The 20,000-nt window shown below is 39.8% G+C and overlaps 1 protein-coding gene across 5 annotated transcripts in view; it reads right to left on the minus strand.

Moving 5' to 3' along the window:
- Positions 1–20,000, minus strand: part of ATRNL1 (attractin like 1) — a 991,165-nt gene that overhangs the window by 187,719 nt on the left and 783,446 nt on the right. For 4 of the 5 annotated variants that reach the window (XM_054034053.1, XM_054034052.1, XM_054034051.1 and 1 more), the window contains one exon: positions 9,502–9,609. In XM_054034053.1, coding sequence (XP_053890028.1) covers positions 9,502–9,609 — 108 coding nt within the window. Of the gene's footprint in view, positions 1–9,501; positions 9,610–16,625; positions 16,700–20,000 lie in introns of those variants that run through there. The other variant, XM_054034054.1, reaches the window with a different exon arrangement.

Consider the following 20,000-nt stretch of genomic DNA (forward strand, 5'->3'; position numbering starts at 1 on the left):
TTTAAAGGGCCCGGGCCCTTTAAATTGTCCCCGGAGCCCTGGGGTAGCGGCAGTGGGGCTCCAGCGGCAATTTAAAGGGCCCGGGGTGGTAGCGGCAGCAGGAGCCCTGGGCCCTTTAAATCGCCACCCGAGCCCCGCCGCTGCTACCCCAGGGCTCTGGCAGCGGGGCTCTGGCAGCAATTTAAAGGGCCCTGGGCTCCAGCTCTTTAAATTGCTGCCTCAGGAAGCCGGTCCATCCCGGTATGGCGTACCAGCTCTTGCCGGCAGGGATGGCAAGTTTGTAGAAATTTTGGTGATGCCCAGAACCTGCCCCTGCCCAAACTCTGCCCCCCCCCAAACTCCACCCCCCCACCTGCCCAAGGCTCTGGGAGGGAGTTTGGGTAGGGGAGGAGGTCTGGGGTGCAGGCCCCGGGTTGGGGCAGGGGACTGCGGTGTAGGAGGGGTGCAGGATGCAGTCTCTGGGAGGGAGTTTGGAGATGGGCAGGAGTGCAGAGGGAGGGGGTGCAGGTTCTGGGAGGGAGTTTGGGGATAAGAGGGGGTGTGGAGGGAGGGGGTGTAGGGGAGAGGGCTGTGGGGTGAGACTGGGGATGGATTTGAGGTGTGGCTGGGGATGAGGGGTTTGGGATGTGGAAGGGGACTCAGAGCTGAGGCAGAGGGTTAGGGTGCATGGGGATGAGGGCTCTGGCTGGGGCTGGAGATGAGGTGTTTGGGGTGCAGTAGGGGCTCAGGGCTAGGACAGAGGGTTGGGGTGCAGGGGGATGAGGGTTCTGGCTGGGGGTGTGGGCTCTGGGGTGGGGCAGGGCTGGGGATGAGTTTGGGGTGCAGGCTGCCCTGGGACTGGAGCCAGAGAGGACTCCCCCCAGCCCTCTCCCTGCCGGCAGCAGCGAGCTCTGGGGGTAGGAACCCCCTTCTCTCCCCTGGCAGCACACTCATTCCCCCACTGCCACTGCATGTGCTCCTAGGGCCCCTCTCAAGTCCAGGAATCCCCCTTGCCTTCCCTGTGGTGGGTACCGTGCCAGGGTGGGGGGCTGCTATCACATGTGCGCCTCTCCCCTGCTGCTGCCCCTCACTGGGCGTGGGGGATGGGGCTGCCCCTTACCCAGCGTGGGGCAAGAGCGGTGACTGTGGGCAGGGGGGGCAGCTGTACTGGTGGAGGGTCCCACTGGAAAATGAAAGGGTCTGAAGAGAAAGGGCAGCCTGCACTGGCAGTAGTGGAGGGGGGGAAACTAGGACCCTGCAGTGGCAGTTAATGCAGGCAGGCAGGCAGCATGGAGCTTCAGGGGAGAGACACTGAAGGGAGGTGCATGGGGGCAGCAAAGGGGGACCAGCCCACACTCAGGGGAGGTGTGAGTGGGGGCAGCAGGTGGGGCCGGGGGGAGACCCAGCCTCGAACATTCGTGGAGCCGGGCCCAGGGACCCTCAATATTGCTGGAGCCGGGAGGAGGAGTCAGAGAGGGAGAGAATGTTCCATTTTCTTGCCAATCCTCCGGACCGGCTTACTTTCACCTCTGTATAGACTATATAGTTAACATGAAGCAGCTTTATGCTGCTATTAATATTAAAATATTAGGGCCTGATTTTCATTTACACCAGCCTATTACACCCTCTTTTCAGGCATCTCTACCCTGTCACAGTGGGTATAAAGTCACTCTAGGGTAAATAAATAATCAGGCCCTAGCTCTCTGAGTTTCAAAAATGTGTTTTCTGGAGGCTTAGAAATTGGATAAATAATATAACTGTAAGTTCATTGTACAGAGTTAGGTTCATGAACTTTACCAAGACATGTACCAGTTTTCAGACAAGCAGGTTTTTAACAAAAATCAAAATCACAATGATATTGTCCTATTTATAAGGTGATGCAGGGTGAAAAGTGTGAATTAGGCAACTTTTTCCAGTCAGACATTCACTATTAATAGATTTCGCATATGCCAAAAAAGGGAAATAACATTTTTAAAATTTGAAATATTGTTGGCTTGATTCCAGGCTATAGGCTTCACTTTTTCCACTTTGTGTTTAACAGACGTGGTACATAGGATACCAAGCATCATAACTCTGTGACCAGCATGCACAGTATCTAGATTAATTCTGTTCTTTGAGTAATAGACTCATCGCTTTCATATACATCTAGATATAAATCTAAAGAGAGTTGCAAAACATTTATGCCAATTTAAGGTCATTAGGTCTTAGCAGTGTTATATTACTGTACTTTTAGACACAACAAATCCTGCATCTATGGCTCTGATTCTATGATTCTAGACCACAGTACCTGGAAATAAATACAGTGTGAAACCTATTAAATTTAATTTTAAGACAAACATTTTTTATGCTTTTTCTCTTGTATAGAAAAATATAAAGTAGACTGTATGAGGGAGGAGTTATTAGAGGGATTAAATTGTTCTCTTCCTAGGTGAGTGCTCCACCATAATAAAAATGATCGTATATATTTATTTTTCATATAGCATCCTTCATAGACCATATGACAAAAGGCTATTCAGAGAGTATCAGTCATTAGCGAAAGCGCAAAGAAAGGTTTTAAAGCAAGATTTAAAATAAAGTGAATCAGTAGTCTGGGAGACAAAAAGTTTTCCACATAAATGAGGCAGCACAATCGAAAGGGCGACTTCTAGCCATGCAGAGTTACAGGAAAAAGAAAGAAAAAACGAAGTCTGGATGAACAGAGTGCGTGGGCAGGGGAGTAGGCACAGCATGTTAGAGGTCAAAGTGTACAGTAAATCAGTGTAAGTGCTTTAAAGCAGAAAGGCAATTTTGAATTGGATTTGGATATGGTAGAAAGCCAGAGAAAGTGATAGAGAATAAGCTGATATAGTTTCCTTTTTCTTGTGGCCGGAGTGTCATCCGACCACATTATTCTGGACCCCAGAAGTTTAGAGTGTATCGATTTAGAAAGACTACAAAATATGGTAGTACAATAGTCAAGACAAGGAATAATTAAGGCATGAATAAGGATTTTAGAAGGAAAAAAGATCAGGGTTAGGACTATTTACATCATGGTCCAGAGAGGACATTAAGCTGATTTACAGTCAAAGGTGGTGTCAGAGGGAAAAACATAGTTCAAGGACAAAGATGACTCCACAGTTTCTGACCTTGCAAGAAAAGTGTGGGTATGAGACGAGGCAAATGATAGTAGAAGTAGTGCCATTAGATAAAGAGTGAATCTGAAATATTCAATAGTAGAAAAATACGGTGGACTATCAAGAGAACAAAAAATGAGGGGAAATGGAAAATTCAGAAAGAAAGTGCACAGAAAGGAGAATTAGAAGTTATTTACATATAAATTGTCCAAGGTAGAAACTAGCTATGAATCTTCCTAGAAGAAGAAAAGCAAAGGGCCCGATTCTCAATTACATTAAGGCCATTTTACCTAAATCTGGCAGGGCAAAGGGGCCTTAAAATGGGAGTAAACAATATTTACTTACAGCCACTCTACACTGCCAAAGCAGTGTAATGTTGTGTAAGCACAGAAGACAACGAGGACCATGATGTTCAATGGGGCAATCCAAAATGGAGGGAGACAAGAAGAAATACTCTTCCCCCAGGAATGAAAGTGGACTGATTAGAGAAACAGGATTCAAACTCTGAAAGGAGAGTTTTGGAAACACCAGCTGCTTCATCACAATAAAGTGTAATGCTGATAAAGCATGCTACCAGCTTAATTTTGTACAAAATAATCAAGTATGCTTAGGTTGTGCTTTTTAAAATTGCTCATTAAATTATTTAAATTAAACAAGAAAGTAAACCCAGTTTAACTGGATTTGTTTGCAAAGCAAGTTAAAAAAAACCTGACACTTTATTGGCAGGGGAAAACAATAAATAGCCTATTAGAATAAACTTCAATTATCAAAAATCACAAAGCCCAACTACCGGATCTTATTGTACCTTAGCAAATCACCCTTATTTCTTAATAACCATTTATGGCAAAATGACAGTCACTGGGCTGGAGGCAAGGATTCTAACTTTCCCATTGAACTAAACAAAAACAACATTTTGATCTTTGCCTTAGACCTACAATGACTCCTTGAAATTAAAAACCATTCAATGTACTATAAATGCTTCTAACTGCTGAATAAAGGAAATAAGACTTGATGTTCTTTTCATTCTATAATTCTTGAGCCCCCCTTAACTTGACAGAAGTAATTAAATGTGTACATGGAAATCTGAAGAGCCTACAAGGGGTTCAGTTAGTTACTACGGGAGAGATCTACAAAGGGACTTCGGCATTCAACGCTGAGCACAACAGGGCCTAGAAAAATGAATATTGTTCCTGTGATACACAAAGCAGAGTTAGGCACCTAGGCTCCCTATATAATGAATGTGGGAGACAGGCACCTAGGAATGCAACCCATGAAAGCCAGCACTCTAGAAGGGAAGCTGCCTAAGCTAGCTAAAAGCAACAGAGGGTCCTGTGGCACCTTTGAGACTAACAGACTAACACGGCTACCCCTCTGATACTAAGCTAGCTAGTGGGAGATGCCAGCCAGAAGAGTGTGTGCTAAGCCCACCCCTCTCATGGAGATAGGTACCTAGGTCCAGGCTGCAGGAATATGCCTAGCTCTGCTTAACAACCCATATATGGAACCCGGCCACCTGGAGTCAGATGGCTTAGGTGCCTAAGCTGCTGCTTGTGGGAAGGAGTTAGGCATCTGCCTCACTCTATGAAGCAGAAGCTGCGGTCCCAGTAGTTAGAGCACTTGCCTGTGATGTGGGAGACCCAGGTTCAATTCCTCCCCCTCTCTGCCAGAGGGGGAGAAAACATTTGAACAGGTGTCTCCCACTTCTCAGGAGAGTGCTCTAACCACTGAACTATGGCATATTCTGATGTGGGGCTCCCTTGATCTCCCCCGTTGAAGCTGTTCCAATGTGGATAAATAATGAAAGAGCGATTGGAGCATGAGGTCTGGACTCAGAGCCTCCCAGGCAGTGCCCTAATCACTGTACTACACAGTCATTCTCTCTCTCTGTTCTAACAACTGTTTAATTATTTATCCAAAGTCGAACAGTCATTGGAGGCACCATCACCACCTGCTTTGGATGGATTTTGAATGGGACCCAATCCAGTAGGCAACCTCTGAGCATGCCTGCCAGATCGGGCCGTATATGTGACTTAGGTGGCTGAATGTTTTCCCCGAGTTTGTGAATCACTCTGGGGCTTAGGCAAGAGATAGGAGGCATCCAGATGCCTAAAGGGAGGCAGCAGTGCACATGCTAAAAGGCTGAAACTTAGGTGCCTAGGGAACTTTTACTTTGAAAACTTCGGTGCTGAGTGAAGTTAGGTTCCTTCAGGGTTTGGTGTGAGTTTGGTGGATTGCAGTGGAGCCAAAACTGTGACTTGTGTGCCTAAACCTGAGACTTAGGCCCTTAGTACATTTGTGGATCTGGGCTTAAGTGGCTACTGGAAATTCAACGAGTCTATTGGATGTGACTAAGAAGACTACCACACATTTATATACAATAATATTAAATAAGGAGCATTGATTTGGCAAAAACTATGTCCAGTTTATGAAGTGCAGAAACCAGATGTATATTTTTATTATAATGGGGCCAAATCCTTACTCAGCTCTTATTCAGGCAATGATACTTTTTCCTTTGGCCTACAGTGGTATGGCAGTTTAGGGACTAATTAATTATTATTGTACACCTCTACCTCGATATAACGCTGTCCTCAGGAGGCAAAATATCTTACTGTGTTATAGGTGAAACTGCATTAAATCGAACTTGCTTTAATCCACCAGAGTGCGCAGCCCTGCCCCGCCCCGGAGCACTGCTTTACCACGTTATATCGGGTCTCGTTATATGGGAGTAGAGGTGTATACGGTTTGTTTATAATAGTGCTCACTGTGTGCTAAGTGCCTCCAGGCAGACATGAAGCTCACAATCTAAGGACAGAGCTTAGGGGAAATGGGAAACTATATATATATATATATATATATATATATATATATATATATATATATATATATATATATTAAATAATGTACATGTCAACTAGAATCACTGTAAGCAGCATGGTGGAAGTGGGCTCTCCAAATGGACTTGTACATGGAAAGAGTAGAGGTTTGGCGAATGAGATCAGAATCTAAGGAGTCCCTAAATGGTTTAGCGATTGTCATGGAAGTAAAAGGATGGATCTTGGATCGAGTGAGGAGCAAGAAGCAACAGGATTTGGAAATGGCCTGGATGTGTGGAGTAAAGAACTTATAGGAGTCAAAAATAACCCTCAGATTGTGGACTTGAGTGATGGGAAGGATGATATTGCTGTTAACATTGACAGTTAAGGGGAATGGGAGGGAAGATAAGTAGTTTGGTTTTGGCTATGTTAAGTTTAAGGGGATGATGAGACATCCAAGAGGAAATGCCAGAAAGACAGGCCAAGATGACAGATTGGATGAAAGGCAATATATCAGTGTTGTAGAGGTAGATTTCTGAATCATCAGCAGTTGAAGGTACATGAACGGATGAGACAACCTAGAGATAGGGTGTAAATTGGACAGAGCAGTAGCCAATGACAAGGCCCTGGAAAACCCCCATCAGCTGTGAGAGACAGAAGGAAGAAGATGCTGAGTAAATGGACATAGAGGATGATGGCCAGTATCAGGAAAGTGCACTGATGTTGCTGAGGAGAAGATAATGATAGAATCAAAAACAGCAGAAAAATGAGGATTAAGCATGTCCATCAAACTTGGTTTTTCAGTACTTTCTACTCAGCTATTGCAAATGCGGGTGGTTGTAAAAAAGGCACAAGGATGATCGAAGTCCGTGGAATTCTATTTTTGCTATTTGAACCAGTTATTTATTTTAAATACTGAGAATGGCCAAACAGTACCAAAAGTCTCAAATTATAAGACCATATTTTTGCCAATTCTAGATAAAAATGACAATTTTGCAAAATAAAACCTTACGGTGGAGCAGTTACTTGCCATATTTTTAAATGCAATTTGCACAATAAGATAGGATCCAATGAAATGTCACTGTATATCGCACTGGAAGTACTGTGTATACATGCGGATGTATCGACACTGTACTGGATCATCAATATTAATGCACAGTTCTCATGTAAATTCACAACATGGTAGCTAGACAATATTAATGAGCAGTATTCTTACTGTGCAATTTGAGTGGGAGACCTGCAGTACTGTATGTAATAGTTCCACTGACATTATATTGTGCCCAAAGGACCAACGGATCAATACAATGTCATTGGAAGCGCTAGAGTTATTTCAGTGTCAATAAAAGAATAGCCACTGTGTCATTGACTTTATATCTGGTCCAAAGCACCCATGAATCAGATACAATGTCAATGGAAGGTTGGGGCAGGGGTTGCAATGAAAGCATCTCACAGTTATCGACATTATAATGGGAGCTTTTAGTATGTCAATGTAAGTGACATTACAACATTTTTTGGGGGAAGTTACTGTATTTTTTTTATTTTTATTTTATATATATAAAGATAAAGGAACACAATGTGCATCAATAGCATAGCAATATGAAAATAATGTTGGGAATTTAACTGAATCCAACAAAAACGGAACTATGGCTGCTGATCTATTTTTATTGTGCCCTTTTGTGTTTAAGTATTGCAGTGCAGCTATCCACATACTTATCTAAATCCACTTATAACCTAATAGAAAGCTGAGAATCAAGAACAGAGTGGCAGCTGTAACTTTTATTACCTTGCTTTTGTAAGTTCAAGATAGACCTGTAATGTAATTTTAATTTATCTCTCTCTTACACAGTAGACTGCATGGGCCAATCAATAAATTGCATCATTTTCATTTAATCTTCAGTAACACATTGTTTTAGTACAGACTACAGTGTATTGTAATGCTAGGAAAACTTTGAATAGTCTCTGTTCTGTATATGTGTGTGTGTGTATATATATATATATATATATATATTTAGTACTCACTGTGAGTTGTATTTTGTCTGATATATATATATATATATATATATCAGACAAAATACAACTCACAGTGAGTACTAAATTAATTACCAGAACATGCTTAGAGTAGGAGAAAAAAAACTGAAAAAACTGTAAAAACATAACTGAAGGATTTCAGTTTCCACCTTCATTACTTGTTAAATAAAAGATGTCATAGAAGAAAGCATAGCAATTAATGTTAGATGTTTACTTCTAAAGTTTTAATTAAATCAGCAGTATGAAAACAATCAAAGTTAGGAATCCCCACCTTCCACCCATTCTTTCCCCACCCCAAAAAAGAACGGAGCTAAAATGTTCTCAAACAGAATTACACAAACTTCAAAATGTCAATTAACTTGAAACTGCAGCACAGGGATCTTGAGTCTCAAGTCTCAGTAACTGGAAGCTTCTTCCGTTTCAAGATAAGGGAAAAGTGTAAGGCTCCTGCAGGTGGGGGCACTACGTGCTGCAATGTTTGGTCACAAAACAGCAAAGCTTCTTGGCAAGGATAGTGAATTTTTATGCATTACATATTCAAAGTACCCAAATTATGTGAGCAAGAACAATTACTATTGCCTCCTATCTAGTAGAAGGAGAGAGCACCTCAATTTGATAAGGGCTCAATAGAAGATTTTTTTAAATACCATGATTCTGCTTTTCACAGTGTCCACTCCTCCAAGAACCTTAGAGGTCTGACAGACTGTTTTTAATCTTCCATTGAAAGAGGCTATTTAGAAAAGCAAGAGAAGCTTTGAATTTAAGAGGAACTGCCAACAATTCTGGAAAAATTTCAGTTATCCCACCTCACTCCCAAGTTTCACCATAAATAAGATAAAGTAATAACTGCGAACATAATATTGTAAATAAACATAAAGAAATACAGTAAATATAATCTACCAAAAAGGCAGCCTTGATTAGATATTCATTATTATCCTTATGTTATTCTCTCTCCATTTTCAGGTGAAATTTCCAGAATCCATTTCATGCATTATTGCACTATTCCAATATTGCATTGCCTGGCATATTATGATTTCTCTTTCAGTGTATACCGTTTACAATAAAAGGATGTAATAATATAGCTATTAACCACAAATGAAAACATGTGCTATATATTGTGTCCTTTAAACCTCACAAATAAAACAACAATATTGAAATTCAACTCTCAGCATTTTGGGGGGGTTGTTTTTTTACAGTAATCTCTGTTAATTAAGATAGATGTGAACTGTTAACTAGAGAGCACTGTGTACTCTAAGGACTAAACATAAGGTTTGTTTCCTTGTTAATACCTGTATCTTAAATTCCTTCGACACTCATCCATCAAGAAAGGGCTGCCAGGTGAACTGATTGTCACTCTAGCCTAGGCTAATAGATTCTCCAGTGGCTTTTGTTACAACTCATGTCACACTATTAAAACTATGCTCCTTGAAAATGGCGTAACATATGTAGCTGAGACTTGTCAGCTCTGGGTAATCAGACTCTGCTTGGTTTCAGAAGCAGATGCAGATGAGACGAGCAATATAAATATGCAAATCACAATGGTCCCTTGTCAGCACCACTGTTCCTACCTCTAATGGCCCTCGTAGAAAGTCTGTTTGCTCAGCTCCTACTTCCAGTGCTACATCGACAGAAGCAAAGGGACGGCTGGCCATCTGCTGTCGCTCCCGCATAAGTTGCTAATGGGGGAAAAACAATGTTTTAACAAAGCATTTTAAAAAGTAATGTAAAAGTATTCATCTGTTTTACTTTACATCCAATTACAATTTAACAATATAGGTGGCATGCATGTAGCCATGTCTAGAATGCTAAAGATAGAAATTATTACATTATCACCACACAATATTTATTTGAGGGCTGAAACGAGAGGGCATTTGTTGTCTACAAATGGACTTTCCCCCTCAAGTCAACTGAAACATACTCCAAATAACTGCCCGTGTTCCTGACCACTCCAAATAATGTAGGTGTTTCTCCAAGCTGGAAGCAAATATGTGAAATGGTAGGAAAAGATTGTTATTTGAAGTCTAACTTCATTGATAAATCAGAGAATGAACACCTGCCAAGAACAAGTCCATTCAGCCTTCAAATTCCCCATGCTTTTTTGTACTGAAGCCAGACAGAGTTATTAGTGTCAGTGCTTACAATTATATATAGCAGCTCTTCTCCAATTATTTAAACATGAAGAATTCCGTGTTGGTATTGGGGAGCTTGTGCCAATGTGCTGAAAAACTCAGTTATGCTCATATAGTCCCTTGTGCACATGCCAGTGAGCACATAAGTCTCAACCAATACCACAAAGCTAATTTATATTTCTTCCTCAACCTGTAATTATAATACTCATTAAACCATGATGAATAAAAATGATGACCAGAACAAGATATTACAACTTTTACTTCTCTGGTTCTGTGCAACTAATAAAAGCTCTATTAAATATTTAAAGTTGTGCAATTAAAGTTGGGTACTCCCTCAAATGAAGACGATGGGACAGCATCTAGAAAAAGCAAAATGCTTGCAAAAATGCTTTATGAGAAAAGATCTAGGTTCCATTTTCTTGGGATTTTTTCCTCTACTATTTCCTTGCATAGCTTAAAATATTAGACACTGGCCTTTGAATGTAGATGCTGTCAGCACTGTGACATACTGTTCATAAAATTCCCTTTGAGATAATAAAGGGTATACAAGCAAATACCTGAAGGCAGCTTATTATTTAATGCTCTTGATTTAATGCCTGTTACAATGCTACAAAGTACATTCATAACATTTCTCATGCATTTTTGTCCTCAATTTGTATTTTAATTTTTTCTCATAAATATAAAATACCATTGTTGACATTAAAATGAAAATAATGTGATTGTCCCCTAACTGATAACCACTATGATCCTAAGTTCTGCACCTGGGAGGAAACATTTGCAGAATTGGGCCCCTTATTTGTCATGCCCTTTGAATAATTGATAGGTCTGTGGGCGAAACGACACACTGTATATTCAGACTGAACAAACGCATATTTTGAATATTTAGATTATTAATAACAGACAAGTAATTCGTTTAAAAGCTCTCAGTCAATAATTACTATTAATCAATATTGTGTATTCATAGATTTTACAGCCAGAAAGGACCAGTATGATCTTCTAGTCTACTCTCCAGCATAACAGAGACCATAGAATTTTACCCAGTAAAAGTATTAAATTATTGGGTGCTAAATTCACCATATCTATCTCCTTTCTCTGTTTTCTCATAAAACATCACTACACAGGGCCTACAGCCCTGGCAGCTTTACTAGTAATGTCACTGGAACCAGGATCAGGCCCATAATATAATTTGAAGACGTTAATGTCTTTATAAAAACAAATACAAAAGTATCATTGTAACATATACTTTGATCTTACCACCTGACCCTATTAAAAAAAGAACACACACACAAAACAAAACCAGCATAAGTCTCTTCTCAAATGTTTAAAGGCTGATTGATTGTGGGAGTCAACCGACAAATTCCTAAATCCCTCAAATATCACTCCTTTTACTGCCTGATTTATCAGTGCAGCCAGAAATCACCTAATCAGGTTGCTTTTTCATCTCAAACTTCCCTGGTATGGGAAAGAAAATTCTGAGGACAATCATAACTAACTTTACTCTAAGAGTTTGCATCCAGAGATATCATATGAATTCAATTAGTAATTTGATAACCAAAAGGATTATTAAAAAAAAAACTTTTTATTTAGGCAAAGGTTACAGTAAAATGTTAACATATACCTCATACATTATTTATTTAGGATCAGGTTAATACCCAAAGAATGATTATTTTTTGAAGTACAAAATGGAACAAAGCTTCTCAGATACAAAATAACATTTGCTGATATCTAAGCAACAACATTCTTCCATTTCAGAGCAGGATTAGTGGTCAGCAAACTTATTATTATTATTTGTCATTTCTACTATGGCTGGCATGTTACAAACAGTAGGTCCCTGCCCCAAAAAGCTTAAAGTGTGCATTAACTAGAGTACAGGGAAGAATGCCAAAGGGCAGAGGGATATGGGAAGCAAGGGGATTTCAACACTAAAAGATCATGGGACATGATTTATTGTACACTCAGCTTTTTAAAAAAAATATTAATATGTTATCACTTCACAGTAAGTCAGTCAAAAGAACAGCAAGGTGGTGAGAAAAAGCCTAAAAGGACACTAAGAGACATGAGCCTTCAGGAAGGATATGAAGGAGGAGAGGGAGGGAAGAAAACGCCAACCTCATTCTGGCTATGTGGTTAGTACAAGCCACATGGACTCTTTTTATTCACCTCAGGCTGTGTGGAGTATGTTCCCTAGTCCATCATTGTCATGATATTGTGGGGGGGAGAAGCTATCTAACATTTTTTAACATATGCATGCAACTATAAACAAGGACCAAAACTTTAGAAAGTGCCTCAACTTTTAAGATATCGCAAGGGGCCTGATTTTCATGAATTGCTGAGCAACCATCCTTTGACAATAAGCCTCCTTGATATGTCTCAAGGTGGTCAAGCAAAAACTGAAGCACCCTAAAACACTCATCATTTTTTTAAAATCCTGGCACGGATATTTGACTACTGATTTCCTTTTGCCAGTAATTCCTTGGGACAAATTAAAGATAAGGAAGCAAGTTATGCATTTATCATAACATGGTAAATTACTTTCATACCACAAGAACACATTTTAGTGGAAGAGTCATCCAGTGTCATTTGTTTGACTCAAAAAGCTGTTCCATCAGGTTGTTCAAGATGTCTTATGAAATAAAGATCAGACAACCAAAATTGCTACACACATTATTTTAAGTTTATTTGAAAACATTATAACAAACAGCTATACTCTTACTGACTCAAATTAACTAATAGAATTTACTAAGAAACAACATAGACTTCATCCCTCAGTCTTCAATTATGAGCTCAAATAACAAATTCAAATATTAAATAAAATTTTCTAGATTTATCTGATTATGTCAACCAAAAAAGCATCAAACCCATGATCAAAGTACAAGATAATATTCTTATTAAGCAACAGAAACCAATTCTGCCCCTTTATCTGCTTCCTCTTAATCCATCCTGTGCTGTGTTTTTATCACTGATTTTGGAAGTCCCAGAATCTTGTGACATGACCTCAGCTAGGATTCAGCCCATTGGTTAACAGTTCATATTAGCTGTGGTTGCCTGCAAAAAATGTTTGGATATGAGTGAGGCCATTCAAGGACACAAGCCTTCATTTATATGTCAAAATCTGCCTCTTAATTAACATGATGGGTTGTTAATATACATTACTCCTTCACATGACTTCAAATGTTTTGAAGTCACAAAAAATTGTATTCTAATTGGTGGATTGGTGGATTTTTGTGTGTGATATTTTAATCCTCCTTCTAAAGAGATGGCCAAATCCTAAAGTCATAGATCAATTCTTATGGAAACAAAACATTTGTTGACTTTGATGTCAATAAGAGTTTCAACTAAGGTCTTGTCTACACACAAAAATTGTACCATTTTAACTATACTGGGTATAGTCTAAATGGTACAATCCCCTAGGCTGGATGTAATTGTGCCAGTGTTTATACAATTATAATTTATTCCCATATTAAAAGAAAAAGCCACATTGCTAGAAGGCAACTTTATGGTTGGGTGGCTTCTGAGACCTTATCCACTCAGTTCCCAAGAACTCAGCTCAACTTCGAAATCATCCCTGAAGTTTCTTTATTGCCATACAGTCAAACTACACTTAAATTCATCAGGCTCAAGTGTAGGGGGTGGGTACATACCACACATCCAAGTTACAAAGAAACCCTCTTCCTTTATGTACACATCACATAGCATTTACTATTCATTGGGCTTGATTACTTTGTAGGAACCAATCCCTGTACAGCATGCTCAGACCTCGCATTGTTGTGAGAGAACTGGATTTGACATAACTCGCAGCCATCTTGTGCTCTTAGCCCCCCCTCCCCCCATAAGCTAGAAGTGAGGATACCTATAAAAATAATTTGGCCTTGCTTAGGCAGACAGAACAAAAACAGCTGCAAGCTGCGATTTTACTGAATAAAATAAATAACGTGAAAGGGCAGATTCATGAAAAGAGGGGGAAATGTAAAAAACTGACCTTAATTCTGGTTGTTTGTATTTGTAAGTTTTTTTGCTGAAGCTGCTTTGCTAATAAAAAAAAATAATAAATTGTTATTGGCTATTGCTAGGGAAATTGTAGCTAGGGGCTACTATAAGTTATGTACTTTGTTTAAAAAAAAATCGATAAAAAGTTTAGTTAAAAGCATGCTTTGGAACAGCCTGAGGAAGCTTTTCTTTGGGCAAAGATCTGGCACCAAAACATCCCCAGCAGCTGGATGGAAGGAGGGCCCCTGGAAGGCTGGCTGCTGATTCCTTGAAACCATCTCAGACTTTAGGTAAATATAAATGTTTTGGAATGTTCTGAATCTACTGCAACAGCATACATGTGTGTGTGCTTAAAACCTAATAAAAAGTTGTTTTAGGTAAAGCACTCTTGCTTGTGCCCATCATTTATCAAACAAAAAAAGCAGTGTCCCCATTAATATATTCCTGACACTGCCCCTCCCCCCCCCAAAAAAACAGTTAAGTTACCACTACATTGGTTTCTATAAACCTTAGGTAACAGCATTACTAACCCTTTACCTTGTCTTTACATTTATGACTTATCAATTGTTATCTTGTCCATTGTAGATAGCTCCCTGTGTATTCCTTATCTTAGCTATTACAGACATTCTGCCTCTTAGCTTACGGACCTATTTACCTATCTTAAATAGCACAGACATTCTGTTTTCAGCCCCCTGATCTATTTACCCCCTTAATTCTGTCTCCCAAGAAATTAAGCCCCACCTTAGGTCTAATTATTCACATCAAGCCAGGTCTACACTTTAGACCAGTATAACTATGTCAACACTAGGGGTTGTACCAGTATTACTATTTTGGTAAATATCATACACCTAACCAAAATAAGTTTCAGAGTAACAGCCGTGTTAGTGGGCTGTAGTCCACGAAAGCTTATGCTCTAATAAATTTGTTAGTCTCTAAGGTGCCACAAGTACTCCTGTTCTTCTTTCTTCTAACCAAAATAGTTATAGCAGTACAAAAACTGAGCAGATCAGGTAGTAAGGAAGACAAGCCCTTAAGCTGAGGTGCCAGAAAAGGGGTGTGTAACTGATTTGTACAGAATATTGCATGAGTATCCCCTGCTTCCCCATTACACATTTTTCTTTGAAGGGGTGTGTGTGCTCAGCTGTTAAACGCAACGCATTTGAGGGACACACACCCCCTGTCGACTCCTGTACTCCTCTGGATCGAGTAAAGGGAGTTGACAGGAGAGCATCTCCCGTCTACATCGCGTAGTGCGGACCCCACGGGAAGTAGGTCTAAGCTATGTCGATTTGAGTTACGCTTTTCACGTAACTCAAATTGCATAGCTTAGATTGAATTTTCCCTGTCGTGTAGACAAGGCCTAACTCTTTGCTGAACCACAGGCCAGAGTTTTATCTTTTCAGGACTTCTAAAAAAGGCATAACACAGAGTTAAAAGCTCGAGACTATCATGTATAAAACGCTGATAAATGGATGTAAATAGTTCCCAATAAATTTCAGAGAAAGGATACTCTACACTATCTTAGTACCACAAACATTTAATACACACTCAATACATTGTAAATAGTGTTAAACATTGTAAATGTTATTTGGAATACTATGAGTAACTTTTAAACAAAAGTTATTAGACAGTAAATCTACTACTGTTACTCATATAGACTTCCCTCTTTTGTTTCTGTTACAAACATTCAAATATAAGGTTTCAACAGAACATTTTCTATACATTAGCACACACATGAAAACACATTCCCCTCTGATCTTCTCTCAAAGATGACATCAAGTCCTCACAGTGTGACCATGGCATGTAGTATGTATCACCAGGACTCTTCAGAGCTTCAGTCCTTTCAGACACTTCAGAACCCCATCAGCAAACAGTCTGGGGGCAGTGAGAGAACCTGATTGCCTTCTGTGATGAGATTACTGGCTCTGTGGATATGGGGAAAGTGGTGGACGTGATATACTTTCACTTTAGCAAAGCTTTTGATACGGTCTCCCACAGTATTCTTGCTAGCAAGTTAAAGAAGTATGGATTGGAGAATGGACTATAAGGTGGATAGAAAGCTGGCTAGACCATCTGGATCTGTGGATAGTGATCAATGGCTAAATGTCTAGTTGGCAGCTGGTATCAATCGAAGTACCCCAAGAAAGAGGATGGAGCTAGGCTGTTCTCAGTGGTGGCAGATGACAGAACAAGGAGCAATGGTCTCAAGTTGCAGTGGGGGAGGTTTAGGTTGGATATTAGGAAAAGTTATTTCACTAGGAGGGTGGTGAAGGACTGGAATGGGTTACCTTTGTAGGTGATGGAATCTCTATCCTTAGAGGTTTTTAAGGCCCGGCTTGACAAAGGCCTGGCTGGGATGATTTAGTTGGGGTTGGTCCTGCTTTGAGCCGGGGGTTGGACTAGATGACCTCCTGAGGTCTCTTCCAACCCTAGTTGTCTATGATTCTATGACAAAAGAGGGTCTCCACAGCTAGCAATATTCTAGTCCTTGGGTTAAGTGCTGACTGGTCCTCTCAGTTGCTCGTGAAACAGAAATCTGCAGCTTGTATCCAACGTGGTACAAGGACTGGGATCAGCATATAAAATATCAATTTCCTGGACCTCCGTAGGGCTCTCACTGTATGGCACCATCTTCTCCCCGTAAGCCCACCTAAATCAGAAAAGAATTCATAAATCCTCACCACACTAGGTGCTGCCTCATTCTCTCTTTTTAACAGAGACAGAATCCCAGTTTAGAGCAGGTAGATAAATGCAGATTCCATAGGCTCTGTAGTTTCTAGGGGTTACAAATGCTTTCCCCCAGCTCTTCTTCTAGGGCTATAAAACACACGGCATTGGACAAAATATTATCCTAATGGAGGGCTTCCATAGTAAATAAAGCTGGAATAGCGTTCACCTGTACCCAGCTCTCACTGCACACACATTTCTTGGTCCAGCTGCTGAGTTCACAGGGCTCTTTTTAACTTCTCTATTTATAACTTTCCCCTAACCCCCGCTCTCTGATTGGCACAGCTTTCAGAGGGTAACTAGGGGTATGACCTGCCAGATGATTTGCTCACAATGAAAACTTCCTATACAGCCTCCAAATAGCTATTGAGCCTGTCTAGTAACTATCACACCCTGTTCTGGAAGTTCCTGGGTCTTCCTGACTGAGTTACCCTGCCCTGCACTTTGCATGTGTGCAGAGACAGAATATCTCACTAAGATCCATGTCTGATGTCTCCTGTTCACTGCTTCTCCTCCCCTCCCCTGGACAAACAAAGCCTAATGCTGCAGTATAAAGTATGTGGGTTACAAATGCTCTAATCAAAAAGATTTCCAACTCAGTGTTTAAAGCTCCCAGTGAGGTGCAAAAGGAGAAAGCACAGAGGGTCAGTGGTAGTAGGGAGGGAGATCTTTCACAGTTTAAAATCATTTTGTGCATAGTAAAGGTCACTAATTCCTGTCATGTACAACTATTCATGTACCTAGATGCTTTATAAAGGAAAATCCCAATTAAAGAGAATGTCTTGTGAATGAGATTATTGTACTGAGAATGATAGCCAGGTCCAGGGAAAAAGTAGAGCAAGGTGAGAAGATTCTAACACACTGATGCTCAGGTGTGGCTCTAGAGTCACATGTAGCTCTCATACAGTCCACATATCTGAAAGGAACTTCTCTTCAAGAAATCAACTGACAAGAAATGCAGGAAGCCCTCCAAGAATTTCCTCCAAACAATGGAAAGGAGAAAAGTGGAGAAACACTCTTACTTCCCTCCCAGCAGCCAAGAGAGATGAGAAACACACCTCTCACCATGGGGAAGAGATATGGCTCAATATTGATGTCCTTGCTCAGGTGGAAAACACACTGGGAAGTAGAACTGCACTGGTTTTGCTTCCAGAGGGCCCCCTATGCCCCAAGGAGACAGAACAGGATTTTCCAATTAATAAAACAAACTCTAACCTTCTTCAGTAATCATGGACATTTACTTTAAGAAAGAAAATCTGTTGTATCATACTCCTGTGGAGGGCTAGGAGATTTTATAATGTCCTTTTTCACTAGTTAAAAATCATATTCACAAATCATCATGCTCTAAAATACTCACTTTAAACAATCGAAGAATCAAAGATTAATTGTTTCATTGACAAAATAACTGTGGATTGCTATTTGCATTGAGCAGTTTGTCTAACTACCAACACAGTCGATTTGAACTTTTACAATCACTTTAAATCTCAGTAAGTCCCAAATCCAGTGACAAGACGAGTTAATTACTTATTTGTATTATTTTGCGGAAACGACACAGTGACTCCAATGAATGGTAATTAACTCATATTCTACTATCATAGTGTTCCTTGGTAACTGTATAATTAAACATTCTCACTAATGAAGAACATTAAGATGTTTATATAGTGTAAAAAACAGGTCACAAAGTTCTTATTACTTCAAACACTATGTAATTTCAGAACAGTTTCCAAAAACAACCATTTCTAGCACAATCAAGGCATGATTCAATAAAATATAAATTCCATCTGCCATCCCTTTGTTACTACGTAACTATGTTACTATAGCCCACGTTTATTTTCCTACAGCTTGAGATTTGGTATAAAGGTTTCACAAATAACTTTGATATAGTGTCTGTTTCTTAACCTATAATAACTGTAAATGGCAAGATACTTAGCAAAGTATAAAGTTTATTTTTAGAGCTGGTTGAAAAAACTCTGACAGAACAGCTTTCCATCAGAACATACAATTTTATGAAATCTAAATGTTGCAATAGGTTCCTGTGCAACAAAGGTGAATAGAAAAAAAGTGAAAATGATTCATTTTAGATTTTCTCTTTTTGTTTCAATATACTAAAATGTTTTGTTTTGATAATGCTGAAACATCCTGGTAAAAATGTTTTCATTTTGACTTTTATATTATATAAAAAGAATTCTAATGACACTATATTTTATATTAGCTGGTGTTATAATCTTTCTACATTATCAAAACGTTTTGATAGTCCCAAATTGAAATTTTTCTGAATTTTCATTTAGTAGGAAATTTCAAAATTTTCACTTTTTGTTCATATTCAAAATATTTTTTTAAAATGTTGGAATTTCACATGGGACAGAAATCCCATTTGATGACCAGCACTTTTCTTTCCATTATTTTTCTGTGCAAATGTTATGGAAAACTATTTATTCAGAAGACTTTGATAAGGTACAACACATTTTTTGAACTGAGACAGGTGTAAATTATCTTGGTTGCACATTAACTGGCATTCTTCAAGGGTCACAAGATTTTGAAACTGAAAACTCTGACACTACAGGTCTGTCGCATCTTAGGCGCATTTAACATGTGTGATTTCAGCTTTACTCGGTCAGCAAAAACAAAACAAAAACAACAAAAAAGAGAAAAATAACAATTTAAATACAGTTTCTGTAGTGCGGGCGATTTTGCCCGCCATTACACTCAATGTAATTTTGACTATACGCGATTTTCGCTTTAGGCGCTGACTGCGGAACGTAACACCAGCGTAAGAGGAGACAGACCTGTACTCTTAATACTACAATCAGAGTTGGAAATTATGTGCAGGAAGCTTCTGACAATGGAGAGTGGGTTTTTAGGGTGGAGGGCTTGTCTTGGGCTTCAAGGAAGTTTTGGAAACATGTAGACTAACTGCATACACTCAAATATTATGTCAACAGGTGCTGTATAAGAATCTAGCTGACAGACACATAGACAACACATGCCACATATTATAGAACTGTTTTGCATCTTGGAGAGGGTACTTGGTCTAGGGGGAAGAGAAGTGTTTGGTAGCTAGGGCAATGGATTTGAGGAACTTGATGCTGATGAGTAGTCTGTGAGGCTTTTGGCAGGTTAATTGGGATGAGTGTGTCTTTTCTAGAGTGTGCAAGAAGGTTATAGAAGATGAGTGTGGGGCTCAAATGAGAAGACACTTCTCTGGGCTTACGTGCATGTGTGTG

This window comes from Malaclemys terrapin, chromosome 7 (genome assembly GCF_027887155.1).
Source record: "Malaclemys terrapin pileata isolate rMalTer1 chromosome 7, rMalTer1.hap1, whole genome shotgun sequence".
In the NCBI taxonomy this organism is placed as follows: Eukaryota; Metazoa; Chordata; order Testudines; family Emydidae; genus Malaclemys; species Malaclemys terrapin.